Here is a 21,274-nt window from a genome sequence, read left to right as displayed (position 1 = left end):
TTAATCATTTTTAATTGTAATATTTAACATTTGCTTCCAATTGAATTATATTAGCAAAAAAAAAAATTTTATAATTTTGTTATACTATAATCTTATGCAACGGTGAAAAAAAAAAAGACTGTGTAAATACTTTGATCGCACTGGTTTTTTTTTTTGTACAAAATATCAAATGAATATTTATTAGGATCTAAAAATATCACATATGGAACTTTTCATTTCCGTAATTAAATATTTTGACAATAACCGTAAATAAAAGGGTTGATTATTTTGTTTTAAATAAACCAAGGTGCGGCCGGGTTGTCGTTTCAAAATTTATTTAAATATTTTTTTCTTAAAATTTAAGAAATGTTATCTGTTTTAAGGAAAGGATTACTTAACAGTAATTTTAACAATTCTTCATCAATTGTTAAAATATTTTTAAAACAAACTACATTTAGATCATTGTCTAAATCAAATGTTATTTTTTCTAACAAAAATGTAAAATTAGTACCTTTGTCATCATTAGACAAAGAAACTTTAGGCCATTCAATTTTACATTTGAAGGAAAATGGGGCTGAGACAACACCCACAGATTCAATGAAAAAAGGAGTTATTGCAGCTAAGGTAAACATTGATATTTAAATAAATCTTTATATCATAACATTTTAACAATAATAATTTTTTTTATAGATATTTTCATTAAGTAGTTCTGCACTTGGTGTTGTAATGATACCAGTTTTAACAAATTACCTCTGGGTTGCAGCATCAGAAAAACCATCAATGTTGTTTTTTACAGTATTGGCAAATTCATTTCTTGGTTTATTAACATTTACACCATTATTGTTACATTTTTTGGTTAAAAGATTTGTTTGCAATATTTATTATAATCATGATACAGAAACATTTACCTCTGTACATTATAATTTTTTTTTAAAAAAAATGGCATTACAATTTAAGGCTTCTGATGTTGCTGATGGTGATACAGCTCCTGAAGCAAAAAAATTATATATACCATTAGCTACATTATTTATTAAAGGAAAACCTTTTATAGTAACTTTAGATAAAAATCAATATAGAGATCAGTTAGCTTTTGAAAAAATGACAAAAGGAATCAAAATACCAGAAGGTGCTGATTAAATAATTTTACAAATTTTAGTTGTTATAGATTTATTGTTTAATGTATAAAATATTTATTATAATAATATATATATATAATTTTAATAATTAAAAGTATATTCAGAATCTATTATATATTTATTTTTTATTGGATTTCCTTGTTCATCAAATTGAGGTCCTGTTGTTTTTGGAATATATATATTTTGAGGTATTATTACATTATCAAGATCACCTGGATGTTGACTTTTTTTACTCCTTGAGACATCATTACTATTTAAATGTTTTGATATTGTTGAAGTATGGGGACGATAACTTTTATATTTTTTTTTTCTTTGTCGTCTTTTAATATCATTATAATAACTACATGTTGTTGATTTTTTATGACTACATCTACATGTACAACTTTTTTCATCATAACTATATTTTTTTTTATTACAAATAGTTGTATCAGTTCCATTATTTGAGTCATCATCCTCACAACAACTATATTTTCTTTTTCTTCTTCCATCTTTATAATTTTTTTTACCAGATAGATGTTGTCGACATTTCTTCTAATAAAATATTATTATTTTTACAATAATAAAAAAAAAAGTAGTATAATTTGTTAACAAAATAATAATATATAATAATTATATATTAATACATTTTCTGAGTACTATGAATAATTAACTTATATTATGTAGATAAAATTCTTTTCATCTAGTTTATATTTAATATTAAAAACTTACACATGAACAAACTGTTAATTTAACCTTATTTGATGGGCTATCTTCTTCATATGATTTATCTCTTTTCATTATAATATCTTTTTTAATTTTATTATCCTCAATAAATTGTTTATCATTGTAATAGTTTAAATTTTGTTTACCTTCATTTAATGGGACATCCTTTTTAGAAATATTATAATCTTTAATTTCCTCATCATACTCTTCCTCATGATTACCTAAATAATTATTGGTCATAATTTGTCCTCCAATATAATCATCTTTTATACTACCGTTCTTTTGTAATTTTCCATAAAATATAATAATAACAACAAAACAGTATGCATTAATGAATTGAAGAATAATTAAACAAATTGTAATAGCTAACCAGTAATCTCTTACATCACCAACCCACCTATAAAAAATCAAAATATATAATATATATATATCTAATTAATTAATAATAAATATACCATATAATACAATAGGCTGTTGATGTTAGGACAGAACTAATCATACATGGAAACCATGGCCAAATTAAATAACGAGATTTCTAAAATATATAAATAATAATAAAAAAATAAATAATATAAATAAATGTTTACATTAAACAACTTAAATCACTATCTAGTTTTATAATATTATTTGACTTACATTATGAATCCCATAAACCAAAGCTAGTGAAGCAAAAAGTAGAAAAAAAGAAACAATGAGACATAAAATTTGTATAATAAATAAACCTTAAATAAATAAAATAATAAAAAAAAAGGTATTAAATTATAGTATAATATTATGATACCTTCTATTATTCTAGATGTCCTAGCTGTTGATGCTCCAACACAAGGACAATAATATTCACATTTTAAGTTTGCTTGAGCCATTGTTACCTCACTACATTGTGATAAGACTCCTGTTTGCCATCCAAATAAAAAAAGTAAACATAATGAATAAATCTAAAAAAAATTATTTTTTAACATATGATGTTTTAAATATATAAAAATCTAATGAAACATACACTACTCCATATTGCAACAGTCATAGATCCATCTTTTATGTTACAACAACATAATGATATGGAGTTATTTTTCTTTAAATTAATGTTATTTTTATGTTGAAAGTATTTATTGTTATGTAATGATTGCCCACGATACATATTATTATTATATATTATATATATATATATATATATATTAGTAATATATATTATAAAATTTAATATAAAAATGTACTTTTTCTTTCATTAGCACTATTCCAAGAATATGAATATATATATATAAGAATGATTTCTAAAGTATGGTGAATCAGTATATATTTAATAATTATTCATAAGAAAAGAATGATAATATAATATTAATTTGGTAATAGAAAGAGTTATAATTTTTTTTTCAGGATATATTATATGTTTTATATATATATATATATATTATTATTATTGTATATATATATATATATATATATGTAAATAGAAATATATATATAGATGTATGTATTGGTCATTTTATAAAATGAGTACAATATCACCTACAACCTGAACACTTTCTAATAACAATAATGTTATCATTTTCTATATCTTTATAGTTGGGTGTTTATTGTAGATAGATGTATATATTTATATATATAAATATATATTTAGTTTGGTTATTATTAGCATATGATTATTATAACTGATATACCAGGGAACATTCTTTCTTTCCTAACAGGTATAAAAATAAGCAATTTTCTTTGTACTATTATTGAAGAAATAAAGTTTAAAGGGAATGATAAGATGACTTAAGAACAATAAACATTGTTATATAATACCTCATACAATAGATAAGGTGAATTGTTAATTAAATAACTACTTTTTATTTCAAAGTATTATAAATTTTTATGTACATAATACTTCTAAAATTCTTTTATAAATTATAATAAAAATTGATACTTTATAAATATATAAAAGAAAATTTCCTCAATTGCCATAATAATATTATATATTTATATTATAATATCCATTTTAATTTTTGAATGAAATTATTTTATCATTTATTTATCTAATTATAAAAATCATTATATATATATGCATATATTCTTTTTATCTTTTTTAAATTTATACCTTCTATATATAAATACAACTAGTCTTATATATTATTAAACTATATGAATTGAAATATTTTTAACTATCAAAACTTAAATTGCCTAAAATTAAAATCATGTTTCCATATTTAATTAGGAAAGGGGAAAAAAAAATTTTAAAAATGAAAAATTTTGGAATATGAATTATATCATCAATAGATGATAATATATTATGGCAACATACACAATTTGTAATATAATGGTGACGAAAAAATAATTAAATTTTAATAAATTAAAAATAGTGATTTATAAAATATTTTTTTTTGTACCATTATTTATATTCATTATACATATATTTGTAGTATTTTATTTTTAATTACCATGAATCTCTAATATTCATTCTTTTATATATATATATATATATATATATTTTATTTTGGTAGATCTTTGATCAGCAACCTGATTTGTTTTCTAAACAAATTCTTTAAAAATAAATTTCTCTCTTCTAATAATAATTCAAACCAACTTTAGACTTTTTAATTTTATAAAAATTTCCACTCTTTTAAATAATATATATCTAGTAGTATTATATTTTTAAACATGCTCTTTATTTATAATGTATTTTTTTTTTTTTTAAATTGCTTACTATTTATAAAAATTTGTTTAAACAAAAAAAAATTGTAATTTTTTTTTATTAGTAATTGTCAAAAGATTGTAGCTAATATATTGTATTTCTAGAGATTTTCAACAATGTATTTATTATAACGAATATTGGGTATTCAATAAGAATGTCAAAAAAAATTTTTTTTACCTCTATAAAATTCGAAAAATTTCGGGTGAAATATCATATATATATATATATATATATTTTAAGATATAAAATTTTATATTTTTTTATTTTTACTACAACTTTTACTATTATTTATTTCTCTTTTACAATTTTATTACTTCATAGAATCAGTGAAAAAAAAAAACTTAATTAAAAATACATTAATTTAACATGCCCACTGAGTATATATAATATAATGTAACTTTCACTATATAAATTATATAATACAACAATATTTTACCTCAAAAAAAAATTAATGGTTTTATTTGAAGATTTATTAGTAGGGAAGGTTTTTCCTAAAGTCATTTGTTATTCATTACTCCCAGTTTTCCATTGTATATTATTTGTTATTTTATAACATATCTACCAATATTTAAAAAAATATATTTATTTATTTATAAGGGGAGAGAGAGAGAGTATGTTTAAAAATAAAATAATATTATAAGATGCCCATTTTTTTTTTTTTTTTTTGTTGATTCTAATTTTAATGTAAAAAATTTTTTTTTCTAATACTGCAATGAATTATAATTCAAAACTTGATATTCTAGCTTATTCTGTTTGTGGATCATATATATATATATATATATATATAAATTCATTTTTGTTGATTATATAATATATAACATAGTATTATATGATTAATGATGAAAAATTTTTCAACTTTACTATTCCATTATCCATTCAATATCTAAAGAATAATCCTTCTAAGTTATTTATTGTTCTCATGGTTTTAATAAATATTTAACGAAAAGTTTTTTTTTTCCACTATTCATAAATTAAAAAAAAAAAGAAAGATTTTTTTTTTTTGATGTGTAATATTGACAAATTAACAAGTTATTATTATTATTAATTTAGAAATGAAAACATTCTATTTGATTATTATATATTTATCATGAATATAGAAACAACCTATTTATGTTTTTTTTTTTAATTTAAATTGGTGTAAATTTATTTTATATCAAAAATTTTACCACTCAATTAATTTTAACATTCCATTATAGTATATAAATAGGAGAACATTTTTGATTGTAATAAATTTTTCAACAAATGCAAAGATTGTATTAATTAACAGAAAAAAAAATATCTGTCTCTTTTTGGTATGTATATATATATATATATTATAAAGTTTTTCACTTTAATTAACTTTAAGATACTAAATAGAAGGATGACTTTTATTGTAATATATAGATAAAATAAATGGGAAATTATACATTTTTAGAAAGTTAATTTTTTTTTTTTTGAGCAATGTTTAATTTTAAAAGTGATTGGTTTATTTCGAGTTTAAATGTATTATATATTGTATAGTTATTCATTGACAATTGAATGTACAATATATATATATATATATATATTGTGTTAATTAAAAAATATTTACATTAAAATGTTCTTTGTAATAATATTTTTATATTAAAGATTCACATTAATTTATTTTAATATTTCTTTTATTAATTAATAGGTGGGTAAATTTTTAGATTATACAAGATTTTTGATCCTATAAAAAATGTATATATGTGACAAATTTTTTTTTTTTTATCTATTTTCAATTATCTCCAAAAAAAAAAGTGTTTTATCTTATAACATTTTATGAAGTTACATATTTAGATATATTAAAAATAAATTAATAAAAAAATAGTAAGATAAGAGAATAAAATGTTACATTAAAGGGCATTTTTGATAAAAACATTACATTATTAATTACTTCCTTCTCTTTTTTTATAACCTATTTTTTTTTTTAAATTGAACATATTATTTTATGTCATATCAATAGAGGAAGAGAGAATCTTCAATTACACTAAATCTATTCATTACTCCTTTTTTTTTTGTATTAATCTCACAATTGTAATCCTTAAATTTGAGAAAAAAAAGCTTATCAATTTTTTTATCACATCTTTAGCCATTTTCTTTCTTTCCAAAAAATCTGAGAATGCACGTTTATATAAACAAATTATCAATTACATTTTAATCATTCTAACTTTATTTTTCAAAAATATTATTATTATTTACACTTTAACAACAAAAGCTCACTTTGTATTCTATTTTTTTTATTTTTTTTTTTTTTTGCCTCTTTCATAAGTTGGCCAATGGCAAAAATAAAAAACAGATAAATAATAAGGAAAATAAGGAAGACATATGTAGTAGAAAATGTTAATCATAAAATTATCCTTGCTTGTTATTCTTTTTTTTTTACTATAAATCTCTTTATATACCATAAATATACAATTTAAAGTTATATTACTATTTTTTAATTTGAAAAAAAAGATTTTTTTTTTTTATAAACTAAAACTAAAAAATAATATATATTTATATGGTTTACTTTTAATAATATATATTTATATTTGTAATAAGACAGATTATTAAAAGAATTAACTTTAGGGTATATTAAAAAAAAATATCATTGGCAAAAAAGAATAACTGGATAATTTTATCAGTTAAGACATATCTTGACAAATAATACGTTTAATTCTGATTATAAAATTTTTAAGTTATCATAGTGATATAAATTTATATAAAAGTGTTTTACTCTTTTGTAAGTTAACAAATATATTTTTCAAAGTAAGTGGTCTTTTAAAAGAAGAATTGGTTATATTCAAGTCACGTATATATATATACATATATATGTATTTATATTCTAGAAAATACTTTAAATTTATCTTAAATGATCAAAGTTCTGAAGAATTTATCACCTATAAATTATATTACTAGGATTTTATTATATAAACTATATTTTAGATTAAAAAATAAAAACTTTAATTGTTCTATCGATCATTGCTTTTATTTTTTTATTTTAATTTCACCTATAACGTAAACAAATTTTTACTTTTATTTAATATCACTTTTTCATTTGATTGTTTACACATTTAGAGAAAAAAAAAACGACTATATTTCAGTGTTTAATGTTTTTGAAATAGGTACCCACAGCCTCATCGTGTTTACTTCCTCCTAATCCTTAAATTTTTTTGTCAACCATGTGATTTTCTTATAACATTTTTATTCGCCTTATTTTTTTAAAATATATGCTAATAAATTTAAATTTTTTTTATAGATTTAAATTTAATACCAAACATTTTTCCATATTTTTATACTACAATTAAAAAGTATACAAAAACCATATATTTTTTTTTGATAATATTCCAAAAAAATTGTTTATTTTTTTTTATTCCTAATTTCTATTGAAGAATTATATATATATAAAAAATAATAAGGAGTAAAATAATAAAAAATTCTTTTTATGAGATTATCTAATTCACATTAAAAAAAATAAAATTATTGTGATTATTAGTATATCATAAAAGTTTTTTTTTAAAAAAAAAAAAACAAATACAATAAGAAGATAATTCTTAATGAGAACCATTATTGGATAAGTTTGGGAAATTATTATAATAAAAGAAAAAAAAAAGAAGAGATGATTCGTCAACGGTAAGTAAAAGACAAATGAAAATTTACCCATTCCAAGGGGTGATCCATTCCAAAAGATGATTGTTTATTTATTTGTGACGGTAGAAATGTTATAAAAATGAGTATAAAAGAATTTTTATCAAAATTGTTCTCTTTTTACACATTGTTAATGTATATCTTTTTTCTTTCATTACCATTTCTCTTACTATATTCTTATATATATATATATTTTGGACAAAGTAAAAATTAATAGAGTTATTTTTAAATAATTTTAAAAAAAAAAAATAAAATTAGTTTGAAAATATGTTTACTATTAACAAAACATTATAATATTATTATTCAGACAATTTATTATATTAATAGAAATAAAATTTTATTTACACTATATTAGTATATATTAATATTTTATTTTGTTAATGATTTACCTCTTTTATTATAATTAACTTTAATTATTACTTTTATTGTATTTTATTTTAATTATTTTTAACAATTGAAGGTGGTCTATCATTTAAATTTTAAAATTATTCATTCATAAAATAAATTCTTTTCTTTTTTTTTAACTTAGTTTAGGCGGTTAAAAAAGAAATATTAAGATAGTCTTCTTTTATTTAGTTAATACAATGCGATAAGTTATAATTGAAAAAAGAACATTACAAAAATTAACTACATTTCATTGCCATTTATGCTTTGATAGTAAAAATTTATATATATGTTAATGTACACGACGCACATCCGTTATATTATTTTCCAACATCAATTTCTATTACCAATACACTAAAATATTATATTAATGTACAAGAGGATGAAAAATAATCGCTTTTAATATACTAGATAAGAACGTATATTTACAATTTTTTCACTCTCTATTTTCTAATTAACAATAAAAATTTTCTATTTTATTTTTTTTTTATTTAGTACTATAACATTGTTTAAACCACTTTTCACTATGTCTAGTTAATCTAATATCAAAGAGATGGACCACCATCATTTTTGTTAAATTGATCATTTTTAGCATTTTTCTATTGACATTTGAATAAAAAAAAAAAAAAACAGGATTTATAAAATAATGTTAAGAATTTATATAATATTGTAATAATACGATTTCATTTATTATAGATAAAGGTTACTTTTATTAAGATATTTCTACAATTAAATAAAAAACAAAAAAAAGATTAGAAATGTATATAACATTTATTTAATTAAATTTAAGAAATGCCTATAAATTTGTAAAAAAGTCAATCATGTATTTGTTAACAAATATATATATATATATATTATAAAGAACTTTGACGATAACTTTATAATAAAAATGTTAAATTAAAGCTTAATAAATTATTGATGACTTCCTACTTATTATTTAATATTAACTTTTCACTGACAGTATAAAATAATTTTTATATATAACTACCAATTTTTTTAGTATTAAAATTATTTTAGAAAATAGTTTATTTTAAATATTTATTTACTTTTTATTTATATCGTAATACTTTACCTAAAGAAAAATTATTATTTGAATAAAATATTATAATAATAATAATCAAGGTCAGAATTGATTCAATTTTTATAATAACACTTACCACTATTTATAAAAAAATATTTAATATTTATAATCATAACAATTTTCTAATTGCCTTTTTTTTACATTTATTACCCAGAAAGTAAAGATTTTTATGTCATTTACATATGAGTAGTTTTTTTTTTTTAATAATAAATTACTTTTTAATAAATACTACATCTTATCATTTTATATAATAATATAACCTTTTTGGTTTAATCTTTTCAATTTTACTATAAAATAATTTGTGTCACTCTGTCCTAGGTTCTTTTTGTTCTCAATATTTCAAAATGCAATTGCCTCAAATACAGAATATAGGCATATGTTACAAAAAAAAAATTTCTTTTATTTTACTAATGATTATTTAATTTTTTTTTTTTTATTTCGGAGTCTTTTAATTATACTATTTTGAAAAATATAAAAGAAAAAAGATAATAATAAAGATTAATTATTTTTTTAAGAAAAACCATTAATTTACATGTATATCTATTTATTTTTTTTAAGAAAAAAAAAATAATATTATTACAATATTAGACGTTTTATTTTAAGACATTTAAATTTACAGTAGATACAAAGATTTATTGTTGTTGTTATTCTTTTTAAACGTCATGTCAAAACAAGTTTCATAAAATATTTTATTTTAAAAAATAAAATTAAAATTGTCTATTGTAAATTTGATATTTATACATACTATTTTTTTTTTTTCCTAAAATATTTAATTTATTTAATAAATAATTTATTTTTTTAACATTTTACAAAGTGAATATTCATATAATATTTTTTAGCAATAATTGTAAAATAATATCCATTTACTTTGAAAAATACAGTAAACAAAAAAACAAATTTTTTTTTTCACGTTAGCCTTGAATTATATATTCATATTATATATATATATATTTTTTTGTCAAGTAAAAACAAACTAGATATATGTAATATTTTTAAAAATATCATTATTCCTAGACTCTTTGTCTATCTCATTTTTGTTTATTATCGAAAACAATCAACAAAATATAATAATATTTTATTTATAATTTTTGTTTTCCAATATATATAAACTTATTAAATTATTGCTTTAAAAATATTATATATCTTTTATAATGTAAAATGGATTTAAATTGACGTTGTAATATTATTAAATAACATTTAATTTTTGATCAATTAAATGTAGATAAGAAAAATAAAAAAATAATTTTATTTTTTTTTTTGACATCCTATTTTGTTATGTAGTCATTTATCATCGATATGTAATTTATTTTTTTTAACTCTATATTAATGTGTAATTATATCTTTTATACTAGTTGATAATGAATATATATATATATATATTTTTACAAGACAAGGTTTAAATTGTAATATATATAATATATTTTGTTTAGAATAAAAATTTTTTTGTTTCATAAAATAATTTCCTTAACCATCTATTGATATAAGCTATTACACAAATTTAATTTGATATATAATATTATATAATAAAATAAAAAAGATTGCATTTTTATTCTTATATTATTTATCAAAAAAAAAATTATCTTAAACTTGAGTATTTACTTTTATTTTTATAATAAATTTTATTGTTTGGTTCATTTTATTACTTCAATCAAAATAACTTGAACATTATGAATGCTTTATAGTTAATCATAATTCAACTCAAATATAAATGACTGAAAGAGTAGAATAATTAAAAAATTTTTTTATATATTTAAAACATCCTACAAACGTTTTACACATACATCTGTTTATGAATCAAGAACATAACAACTTTTATTTAACACTCTCTTCATTCTTACTTCAATATACTTCCTACTCTATAAACATTGATTAAAACTACAATAGTGACAACCCATTCCAAATTTCCTTTTAAAGATATTGAAATATTGAAACGCTTCAGATGAGTTATTTATATAATAATTACCCATTTTGACCCTTTTGTATAGTATATTCATTCAAATTTTACATCAAATATCATTTTGTATTATTATTATTTTTTTTTATTTGTTAATATATGTAAACAATAACAAATTTAATAAATATATTATATTAAAATATAAATATAAATATATATATATTTTTTTTTATATAGTAATAAAAATCTCTTTTTTATATAATATACTTTTGAAGTATAAATACATAAAAATTTATTCATATTTTTAAAAATAAGTTAATCAATTTAATAAAATAAATAAAAATTTGATAGACTTTGTCTAGCATTCGATTGGCAAAAATTTTATATCTTTTAATTTTTACAATAAACTTTTAAATAGACATATTGCCACTGTTGTGTTTATCTGTGTCTGTGTATGTTAAAATATAAGCTGGAATGGCTTTTTAAATAATTTAATCATTTAGACGGAGGCAGACAAAATATCTGATAAATAGTATATTAAAGTCTTCATACAATTATAATAAATCTTACTAAAAATTATTAATATTATAAAATATATTTTTATTAATTTGTATAGTTAAATGTTATCCCAATTTTTAAAGGTTTCACTTTAAAATCTTTTTATTTATTTTTGTTTATTTATTAATTCAAAATGACAGCAATAACTAACAGATCGTAATATAAATATAACTATTCAAATGGCCTACTTAATGATACTTTCATATTTCTAAAAGTAGTAATGCTTTTATATAAGCTTAACTTTTTACATGCCATACATAACACAATTTTAACTTCAATCCATAGTAAGCTCTTTTAATAATATATATACATATACATATAATAAATTTATCTGTTTATTTCCAATTATTACTAGCTATTCCCATTCATGACTTCTATCTTTAGAGAAATCTTTATATATTGGATTAATGATAAATTGTAATGTAACATTCTTTATAATTTTCGAGACATTAGTAAAGCTGTATGTGTTCAAAAATGCTTTCATCTATACATATATAAATATATAAGGAATGTATGCTTAGAAAAATATTTATTTTTACCATTCTTTTATCTATACAAAGTATTTTTTTTTCTCATTCATACTTACAAATAATACTATATATATATATATTTTTTTTTACTATGATTTTATGTAAATTATATTGAAAATTATCATATGACTGTATTTATTAATTCAATAACACAATTATCCATCTGTTAAATTAGCTAAAAACAACAAATAAATATCGTTTTAATTATTGGCACCCTGATGTCCTTCATAAATTTTGCCGGTCACTGGTCTCTATTATTGTATTTCCATCTTACCACCACATTTTAAGTGTTTATAAAGTTAAGAATATAAAAAAGGTCAAATCATAAGATAAAGTGAAGTATATTTATTGAGGAAGTAATAATTTATAAAGAGATACCGATTTTTAATATCTATATATACTTTTATATTCTTCTATTTTATGAAGAAAAAAAAAAACGTAATGATTATTCATTTAAGTCATGTGTATATCTCTGGTATTATATGTGTGCCTTTGTTTGCTTCTATAATTTTTAAACTACCTTCTATTTGGTTATGTAAAAAAGTTATTTTTTTTGCATTTCATACGTTTTTGTTATTTGTTTATACATATATATTCACTATCTATCTAGCATCAACTTCATTCTCAATATAATATTATTCCAATTTCTCATTCAATCTTTGATCCCTTAAACATATTGACATTTTTTTCATGCTCTAAATGACTTTTTGTTATTTACAGACATATATTTCAATACTAAGAACATCCAAAATTGTTTCTCACATTATTGCCTACTTCCTCCACGTACATATAAATATGCGTTTTCATAGAAATAAAAACCTTTTCATCATCATAGACATTATATATATATATATATATATATATAATATTTTTCTAGGAACTTTCTTCTTATATTTAATTTTCCTTCTCAAGTTGTCACTCTTTTAAAACATGACAGATGGAAAGTAAAAGACGACAATTAAATAATATACATTATTGTTATGTTACTAGTGTTATGCGGCACATTATTATGGACAGAAGTATCATCTACATATTTTTGATCACTATCTACTTTCCTATCTTATTTTAGTGCGCAAATACTATATTTGTAATAATAATTATTTTTATATTCAACATCAGATTTCAATATGTATATAATATATTATTTATTATATATATATATATAATATACATGTATAAATGTAGCATTAAATGAACAATTCAATTTAACCATTTTATACAAAATGATAAAAATTAATGGTTATTGACCGTACTTAATTTCAATTAAAAGTAATATATTTATTTTAAAATTACTTTTAAATAAGACATGATTACATAAAAAAAAAGGACTACAAAATATAAGAAAACTAATGAAAGTTTTTTTGTTCTAAATATTTTAAAAAGTATATAAAATGTATAATGAAAAGAATTTTATATATATATTTATATGCCTGTCTTCAGGTTTGTAGTTGAGTATTAATTTGTTAACACTAGTTCCAAATATATAAAATATATAGCAAATATTGGCCTTGGGCAAAAATATAAATCTCAAATTTCATTTGTGTATTACGTTTTAACTATATTTTCAGGCATACTTTATTATATTTCAAATATGTTAGAGGAGAACGTGCAAAAACTATGAAGGGTTAGACTTTAATATATTGACTTTCCTCATCGATGAAGTTTGTATACCACTATTCATAAAACTTTAAGTCGATAATTTTTATACTAAAAATTTTATAAACCAAAAAAAAAAGTATTACTTATTTGAAATAAATAATTATAAAAAATTTTTAGTTAAAATATATTTTACCCTTTAATGTAAATTATTATTTATTTGATAATTATAAATGATAAACATTTGTTATATTCTATAGAAACATTTTCATAATTAGAGACTTAATCTAAAGAATTAAAAACATACATTCTTTTATTATTTTCCAATGTTATTTATATTAACAGATTAATTAAATTCGGCACAATTTACATATATCTTATTACCCTATCGATCATGATTATTAACGTCCTCCACATTTCACCCCAGACGTCATTTGCATGAACAAAACCACCTGTCCATTCTAACAGCTGCATAAAAAGAATAGTAATTGTAATGAAATAAAACACAACGGGAATTCTTATAATATTTATGATCCATAAATATTTTTAGTGGGCATAACTCTTATATAGAATTACTTACTTTTTTTTTTTATACTAAGCTATTCAATAAAGAAAGACTTTTTAATATTCTAAATTTGTCTAACAAACTAAAATTACATAGACGGTAATTATTTTTTTTTTTTTTTTTGAAATAAAAATAAAATTTAATGTCCTTTAATAATAAAATTCATCCATTTGTAAAAGGTAATTTACATTGACTAGGATTTTTTTTTTTAAAACTTTTATAGTAATATTATATAAAACAATATATAAAAGTAATTTGGTAAAAAAGAATGGTATGATTTTAAAAGTTTTTGTCTCTATTATTAAAAGTCATAACTTTTTGGCTTATACATTTTATTTAAAATAATCTGTTATCCAATACACTTTTATTATTACACTATATGACTAATTTTTTTTTTTTTTTTTTTTTTTTTTTTTGATTTTAGTTGTTCTACTCTTGAATGTATATATAAATATTTTTTTAAGAATATATTTATTCATCTTTACTTTAATTATTTTGGGGATGGTGTAATAAATTTTAGTAAAATACCTCATATAGTTGATAACTCACCAGAGATCATTTATAGATAGGGCCTATTAAAAAGTTTTAGGATTAATGACGATGGTTCGTTGAAGCATTTTATAAAACATATCTGCAATTTAAAAATGTTATGTCTGTATTTTTGAGACCGACATCATATAAAATATATATATGTATACATATCATCAGCCATTTCTTATCGTTGTCATCAAGATGCTCTCTTACATTAACCGATATTTCTCACCTCAGTAGTATTTTCATTTAGTTTCCGTTGTTTATCATCAAATTTATCATTATTATTTTGTAAAATAAAGTATAAAATTTTTTTTTTTCAAGACGATAGTTATAATTTTTATACTAATATATATTATATATATATAGTATTCTAGTTTTTTTTTTTTTTAATTTAAATAATATTAGTAATTAATTTTATTTGTACTGTGTTTATTAATTTATTTATTTTTCTTTTTACTTTACTTACATCATTTACCTTTGAATTTTTGAATGATACACTATTTTTTTTTATGTATTAAATTTTTCCAGATTTAATCATATATAAAATTGCCACAAGTGTATTTGGTATAATTCTTGAAAAGAGATTGTGAAAAGCAAAAATTAAATTATGAATATTAATTATATTTGTTTGTAGAATATTTCAATATATAATTTACGAATATAAATTTAATATTTAATAGAAGAATAAAAGCTTCTAATTTATTATAAAATATAATAGAAATATTTATTATTATTTTGCATATATATATGTGCATATTTATTGTTAATATTTATAAGTTTAATATTAAAATTTTTTTTTTGTTTTCTAAAAAAAGATAATTTTAAAAACTTATTGACGTTTATTTAATTTAAATAATATCAATAATATTTACATTTCTTTTTTATAAAAAGGACTTATTTTTTTTAATATATTTTACTTATGTTATGAATTTTTTAATTTTAATATATATTTTTTTAAAACATTTTTTTTATTATTTATAGAACTCGATCGGGAATGAGTGAATCGGATTCGTTGACATGTTCTGCTGGTTCTGATTCTGCGGATCCATTTAGCGCTCTTCTCGCCTCTTGTAATGGAGGATTCCGAGGAATGAACCTACAACCATATTCTAATGGTAAGTTTATTTAAAAATTATGTAGAAATTGTTTTAAAATTGTTATTATTATCTTTTAAACAAATATATTTGTTGATTAGATAATATATTTCACTAACATTTTAAAATTACCAAGAAAACGTTTATGTAGGTATAACAATAAGCATCGATTATTTTATCTTTATTCCTCCACGTACGTATGCTATACGTTTTTGTTAATCAATGATCGCCATTCAATATTCATTCTACTTAGTGTATAATGTAATAACTTTTGGCATATTTTTAATTTTTACTGTGACAAATAAAAAAAAAATGTTGTTTTCATTTGTATTGATGGCTTGAAAATAAGGGAAAAGTTGATTTACGTATATATTCACGTACAAAGTCATCGTAAATCTCTTATCCCAAAGTATCATTATATACAAGTGTTTATTATTTAGAAATAATTAATTTTTTTTTTTTTGCTATGTTATTAAACTTTTCTTTACTGGTTATAAGTTAAAGTAAACAATTTAAAAAACTATGTTCTTTGATTCTTATTTCTAGGTATGTGTACACTGGGTCAGACAGAGCAATTAGAAATTACCCAAAGTCAATCTGCTCTTCAGGATCAGGTAAGTAGATATTTTAAATTTAAAACATATATCTGAAATAAAAAGAGAAATTTTGAAATAACAGTTATTGCTTATATAAAACTGTATTCCAAATAAAATACTCTTTTGGTATTATTTTATCAATAAAAAATATAGCGCGTAAATTAAACATTCTACTAGTTCCCACTCTAAAGCTAGTGTTCATTTTTAAATTTTTTTAATATTCTTTAAAAATTTCTCAAAAGAATATGTCGAATAGTACTCCTAAGTAAGTTTTTCTTTTATTATTGTAATATACTTTATATTATGATACATTATTATTTTTTTAATTATTTATTTAGCACGCCAAAAAAAGTTGTGTTGGCAAGAAATTACCCATTGAATGGACGGAAAATTTCTGATGCTATTCAAGCGTATCCATTCATAAAAAAAGATTGTCACGATTTAGATTGGAAGCCATTAAATTCATTAGGCGACACTAATAACTATAATATTATTTTTGATATCACTAACACCACTACAAAAAGTACTTGTTTAGTCGATGAAGGGTACTCCTCTTTACTTTATAATATCATAGAAAAAAGCCATAAAAATTATTTCGTCAATATTAAACAGAAAGATTTTACAATTTTATGTTGTAATAATAACATAAATTTTCAGAATATAAAATGTGGAATTTGTGATGAGATGTATAGAGAACCTAAAGTACTTGCTTGTTTTCATTCATTTTGCAAACCGTGTCTTGAATTAAAGGTTAGCGAAAGACTTGATAACATTTTATGTCCAACTTGCGGGCAAGAGACACAAATATCACCAAGTCTTGGAGTTGATGGCCTTTTAACTGATTTTGGAGCTTTGAATGTTGCTGAGCAATATCGTCGTATGAATGGAACAAATAATGAACTTTTCATGTTTGGATCACCATCAAGTACATCTTCCTCACCTCCGCTTTCTGATTCTCCAGGTGATCAAGGATTTTCAATACCTCAATCTGTATTATGTAATGGTTGTAAAAGCGGTGAAAAAGCATCAGCATTCTGTAAAGATTGTATCAATTTTCTTTGTACTGCATGCACACAAGCTCACCAATATATGCACATTTTTAATGGACATCGTGTTGAGGAGATTGGTACATCAAAGTCAACCTCACCAACTGGATTTGAACAAATTAATCAATGCAGATGTTTAGAACATAAACAGCAACTTTTGTTACTTTTTTGTTTGACATGTAATTTAGCTATTTGTCATGACTGTACAATTGATCATCCTCAACCTCATCATGATGTACAGACGATTGAAAATGTTGCTACTAATCAAATTGAATCAATGGAAGATTTGATTCTTCGTGCTCGTGCTAAACAACAAGAGGTACATAAAATGTTTGTTATAACTGATACAAATCAAAATAAACTTAGTGACTCATTTCAAAAAGCACAAAATATTATTAATGAGAATGCTTGCAAGATAATGCAATTAGTACAGGAGATACGTAATGTTGTTCTTACTGATTTGGAAAATGCATTTTCATACAAACAATTGCAATTAACATTAGTTGATAAAGAAAATCAAAAGATGGTTCGTAAGATTGCTCAGACAATTGATTTTACGAGGCGATTGTTAAAAAATTGTTCACCAGCCCAGATTATGGTTTTCAAACCTTTACTAGATACAAGATTACAAGGATTCTTAAACTTTAATAGTGATTCAAATAATGTTCTTCAAACAGCTTGTGAAATTGATTACAACCCTCTTAGTTTGTCAAATGCTCGTCAAGCAGTAATAAATTTAATGGGATCAATTCATGTACCAAGTGATTGGAGTACACCTGTTGTCCAAAATAACAATTCTTCATCTGTTTCAAATAATCCAATACCCCAACAGGCATCTTCTACACCAATTACAGCTGTATTTAGACCGGGAAGTCGAAATGTTCGTTCACCAAATAATGGAATGATTACAATGAATGGATATGGTAATTCAAATTTACCTAATGGACGTAATGAATTTGGATCAAGTAATTCATTGGCTGGATACAATGAATTAGGACCAGCTTCACTTCCTACATTAAATTCTAGTTTTTTGAATAGTAACAATCATCAATATAACAATTTTCCTTCATCATTTCCATATGAAAAATGGTCAACTAATATTGATTCTATTATGCCATCAGTTGATCAATCTGATTTTGATGCTGGCATCAATACACCACATGAAATGGCTATATTAGGACATGCTTCATGTAATTCACCATCATTTCCACCACGTTCACAGGTTAAGAGACTTAAAATGTCATACCATTGTAAATTTGGAGAATTTGGTGTAATGGAAGGACAATTTACTGAACCATCAGGAGTTGCTGTTAATGGACAAAATCAGATTATTGTTGCTGATACAAATAATCATCGTATTCAAGTATTTGATAAAGATGGAGTATTTAAGTTTCAATTTGGTGAATGTGGTAAACGTGATGGTCAATTATTATATCCAAATAGGGTTGCTGTTAATCGGATAACTGGTGATTTTATTGTAACAGAACGTTCTCCAACACATCAAATTCAAATTTATAATCAATCAGGACAATTTTTAAGAAAATTTGGTGCTAATATACTCCAACATCCAAGAGGAGTTTGTGTTGATAGTGCAGGAAGAATTATTGTCGTTGAATGTAAAGTTATGCGTGTTATTATTTTTGATATGTATGGAAACATTCTTCATAAATTTTCTTGTTCACGTTATCTTGAATTTCCCAATGGTGTCTGTGCAACAGACAGTGGGGAAATTATGATAAGTGATAATCGTGCACACTGTATAAAAGTGTTCAATTATGAAGGAACATACCTTCGTCAAATAGGTGGTGAAGGTATTACAAACTATCCTATTGGTGTTGGTATTAACAGTAATGGAGAAGTTATTGTTGCCGATAATCATAATAACTTTAATTTAACCGTTTTTACAAGGGTATGTTTTTTTTAATATTATTATATATTTATATTATTTTAATCATTTTTTTTAGGAAGGAAAGTTACTTCATGCTCTTGAGAGTAAAGTTAAACATGCTCAATGTTTTGATGTAGCACTTGTTGAAGACGGTTCTGTTGTTTTGGCCAGCAAGGATTATCGTCTCTACTTGTATCGTTACCAACAATGCGGAACCAACATTTAAGTAGAGAAGAAATTTCATGCTGCTGTTGTTGAGATAAGTGGTTGAGCTTATCATTCTGGTTAACTTTTTTAATTTTGTTATTTCTTTTTGCTTAACTCATGGAAAATGATTCTAACTCGGTACACCAGAACTTTATTTTATGAAGTATATATGTGATTAAGCCAATCTTTTTTGGTTAAATTTTCGTTGTTGACTGTTTTTTTTATTAAATTATTATTGTATCAAATATCACTGTTTGTCATTAGAAATTTTTTTGTCAATATTTTTATATATTTATATTAATATATATATATATAATATATAATGTATATATATATGCAGGATGGTTCATGAAGTTGTTTCCATTTGATAGGTACATGTAAATAGTTTTTTTTTTTTATATAAGACCACCTTAAATATTAATTTTATAAATTATATATAAATTAGTTAACATTTGTTGATTAATTTAAAATTTATAAAAAGTTGTCATCGTAAATTAATGAAAATTAAAAAAAAACATTTATTTTACTGTTGATCAACTATCTATATTTTAAATAAAAAAAAATATGTATTAGTTTTAAAAAATTTTTAAATTTAATATAACATATACTATTATTTAATGTAATAAGAAAACTTTTATGAATCGCCCTGTATATATGTTAAAGTTTTATTGTCAATTTATAGGTTCACAACTTTAGAAAATTACAAGTAATGTTACTTATGAATACATATAGATTTTTGTAAATCTTTTTTTTTTGCAGAGAATAGAAGCAACATCTGTAATTGTTTTTTTTTTTCTAAAATCTTTATTGTTCTGTTTTCATTTTATTGCGAATATATGGTAAAATAATTTGTCTACGTTGTATTTTTTTATTGCTTAGTAATGGTATTTTTGTGTGTGAACTGTGGATGTATACTTTATTTCTAACAGTTGTTGGAAAATATCTTTGAAAAAATATTCTTAACAATAATTGCTTCTAAAATAAGGTGATATTTGTTCAAAGATTAATGAGAAACTTTGTATATTTGAAAATAAAATGTATAATTGTATTTTTTAACAGTACCACATTTTGACACGTTGTATATGAATAATAATGTTACATTACCGTTTTAAATGTTATTATATACTAAAAATCATTTTTTTACTTAAAAAGTAATATCCAAAGTTGCCATGAATGTGTTTGTTCTTCT

The 21,274-nt window shown here is 21.0% G+C and overlaps 3 protein-coding genes across 3 annotated transcripts; 2 read left to right on the top strand and 1 right to left on the bottom strand.

Annotated features, from left to right (window-relative positions):
- Positions 1 to 576: 576 nt before the first annotated feature.
- SRAE_2000160100 (Protein of unknown function DUF1301, TMEM70 family-containing protein) lies at positions 577 to 1,116 on the top strand (the record flags this gene model as incomplete). Its single annotated transcript, XM_024652571.1, has 2 exons — positions 577 to 603; positions 670 to 1,116. The coding sequence occupies 2 exons, from the start codon at positions 577 to 579 to the stop codon at positions 1,114 to 1,116; spliced, it is 474 nt and encodes a 157-aa protein (XP_024506135.1).
- Positions 1,117 to 1,196: 80 nt separating this feature from the next.
- Positions 1,197 to 2,838, bottom strand: SRAE_2000160000 (Hypothetical protein; the record flags this gene model as incomplete). Its single annotated transcript, XM_024652570.1, has 6 exons — positions 1,197 to 1,646; positions 1,824 to 2,214; positions 2,273 to 2,352; positions 2,454 to 2,539; positions 2,599 to 2,752; positions 2,815 to 2,838. The coding sequence occupies 6 exons, from the start codon at positions 2,836 to 2,838 to the stop codon at positions 1,197 to 1,199; spliced, it is 1,185 nt and encodes a 394-aa protein (XP_024506134.1).
- Positions 2,839 to 8,083: 5,245 nt separating this feature from the next.
- SRAE_2000159900 (Brain tumor protein) lies at positions 8,084 to 20,104 on the top strand (the record flags this gene model as incomplete). Its single annotated transcript, XM_024652569.1, has 5 exons — positions 8,084 to 8,097; positions 16,236 to 16,369; positions 16,895 to 16,962; positions 17,602 to 19,899; positions 19,955 to 20,104. 5 exons carry the CDS (start codon positions 8,084 to 8,086, stop codon positions 20,102 to 20,104), a joined length of 2,664 nt encoding a protein of 887 aa, XP_024506133.1.
- Positions 20,105 to 21,274: the final 1,170 nt, after the last annotated feature.

This window comes from Strongyloides ratti (genome assembly GCF_001040885.1).
Source record: "Strongyloides ratti genome assembly S_ratti_ED321, chromosome : 2".
In the NCBI taxonomy this organism is placed as follows: domain Eukaryota; kingdom Metazoa; phylum Nematoda; class Chromadorea; order Rhabditida; family Strongyloididae; genus Strongyloides; species Strongyloides ratti.
Note: the sequence above shows the minus strand (reverse complement) of the source record. Positions and strands in the feature narration are given on the sequence as shown.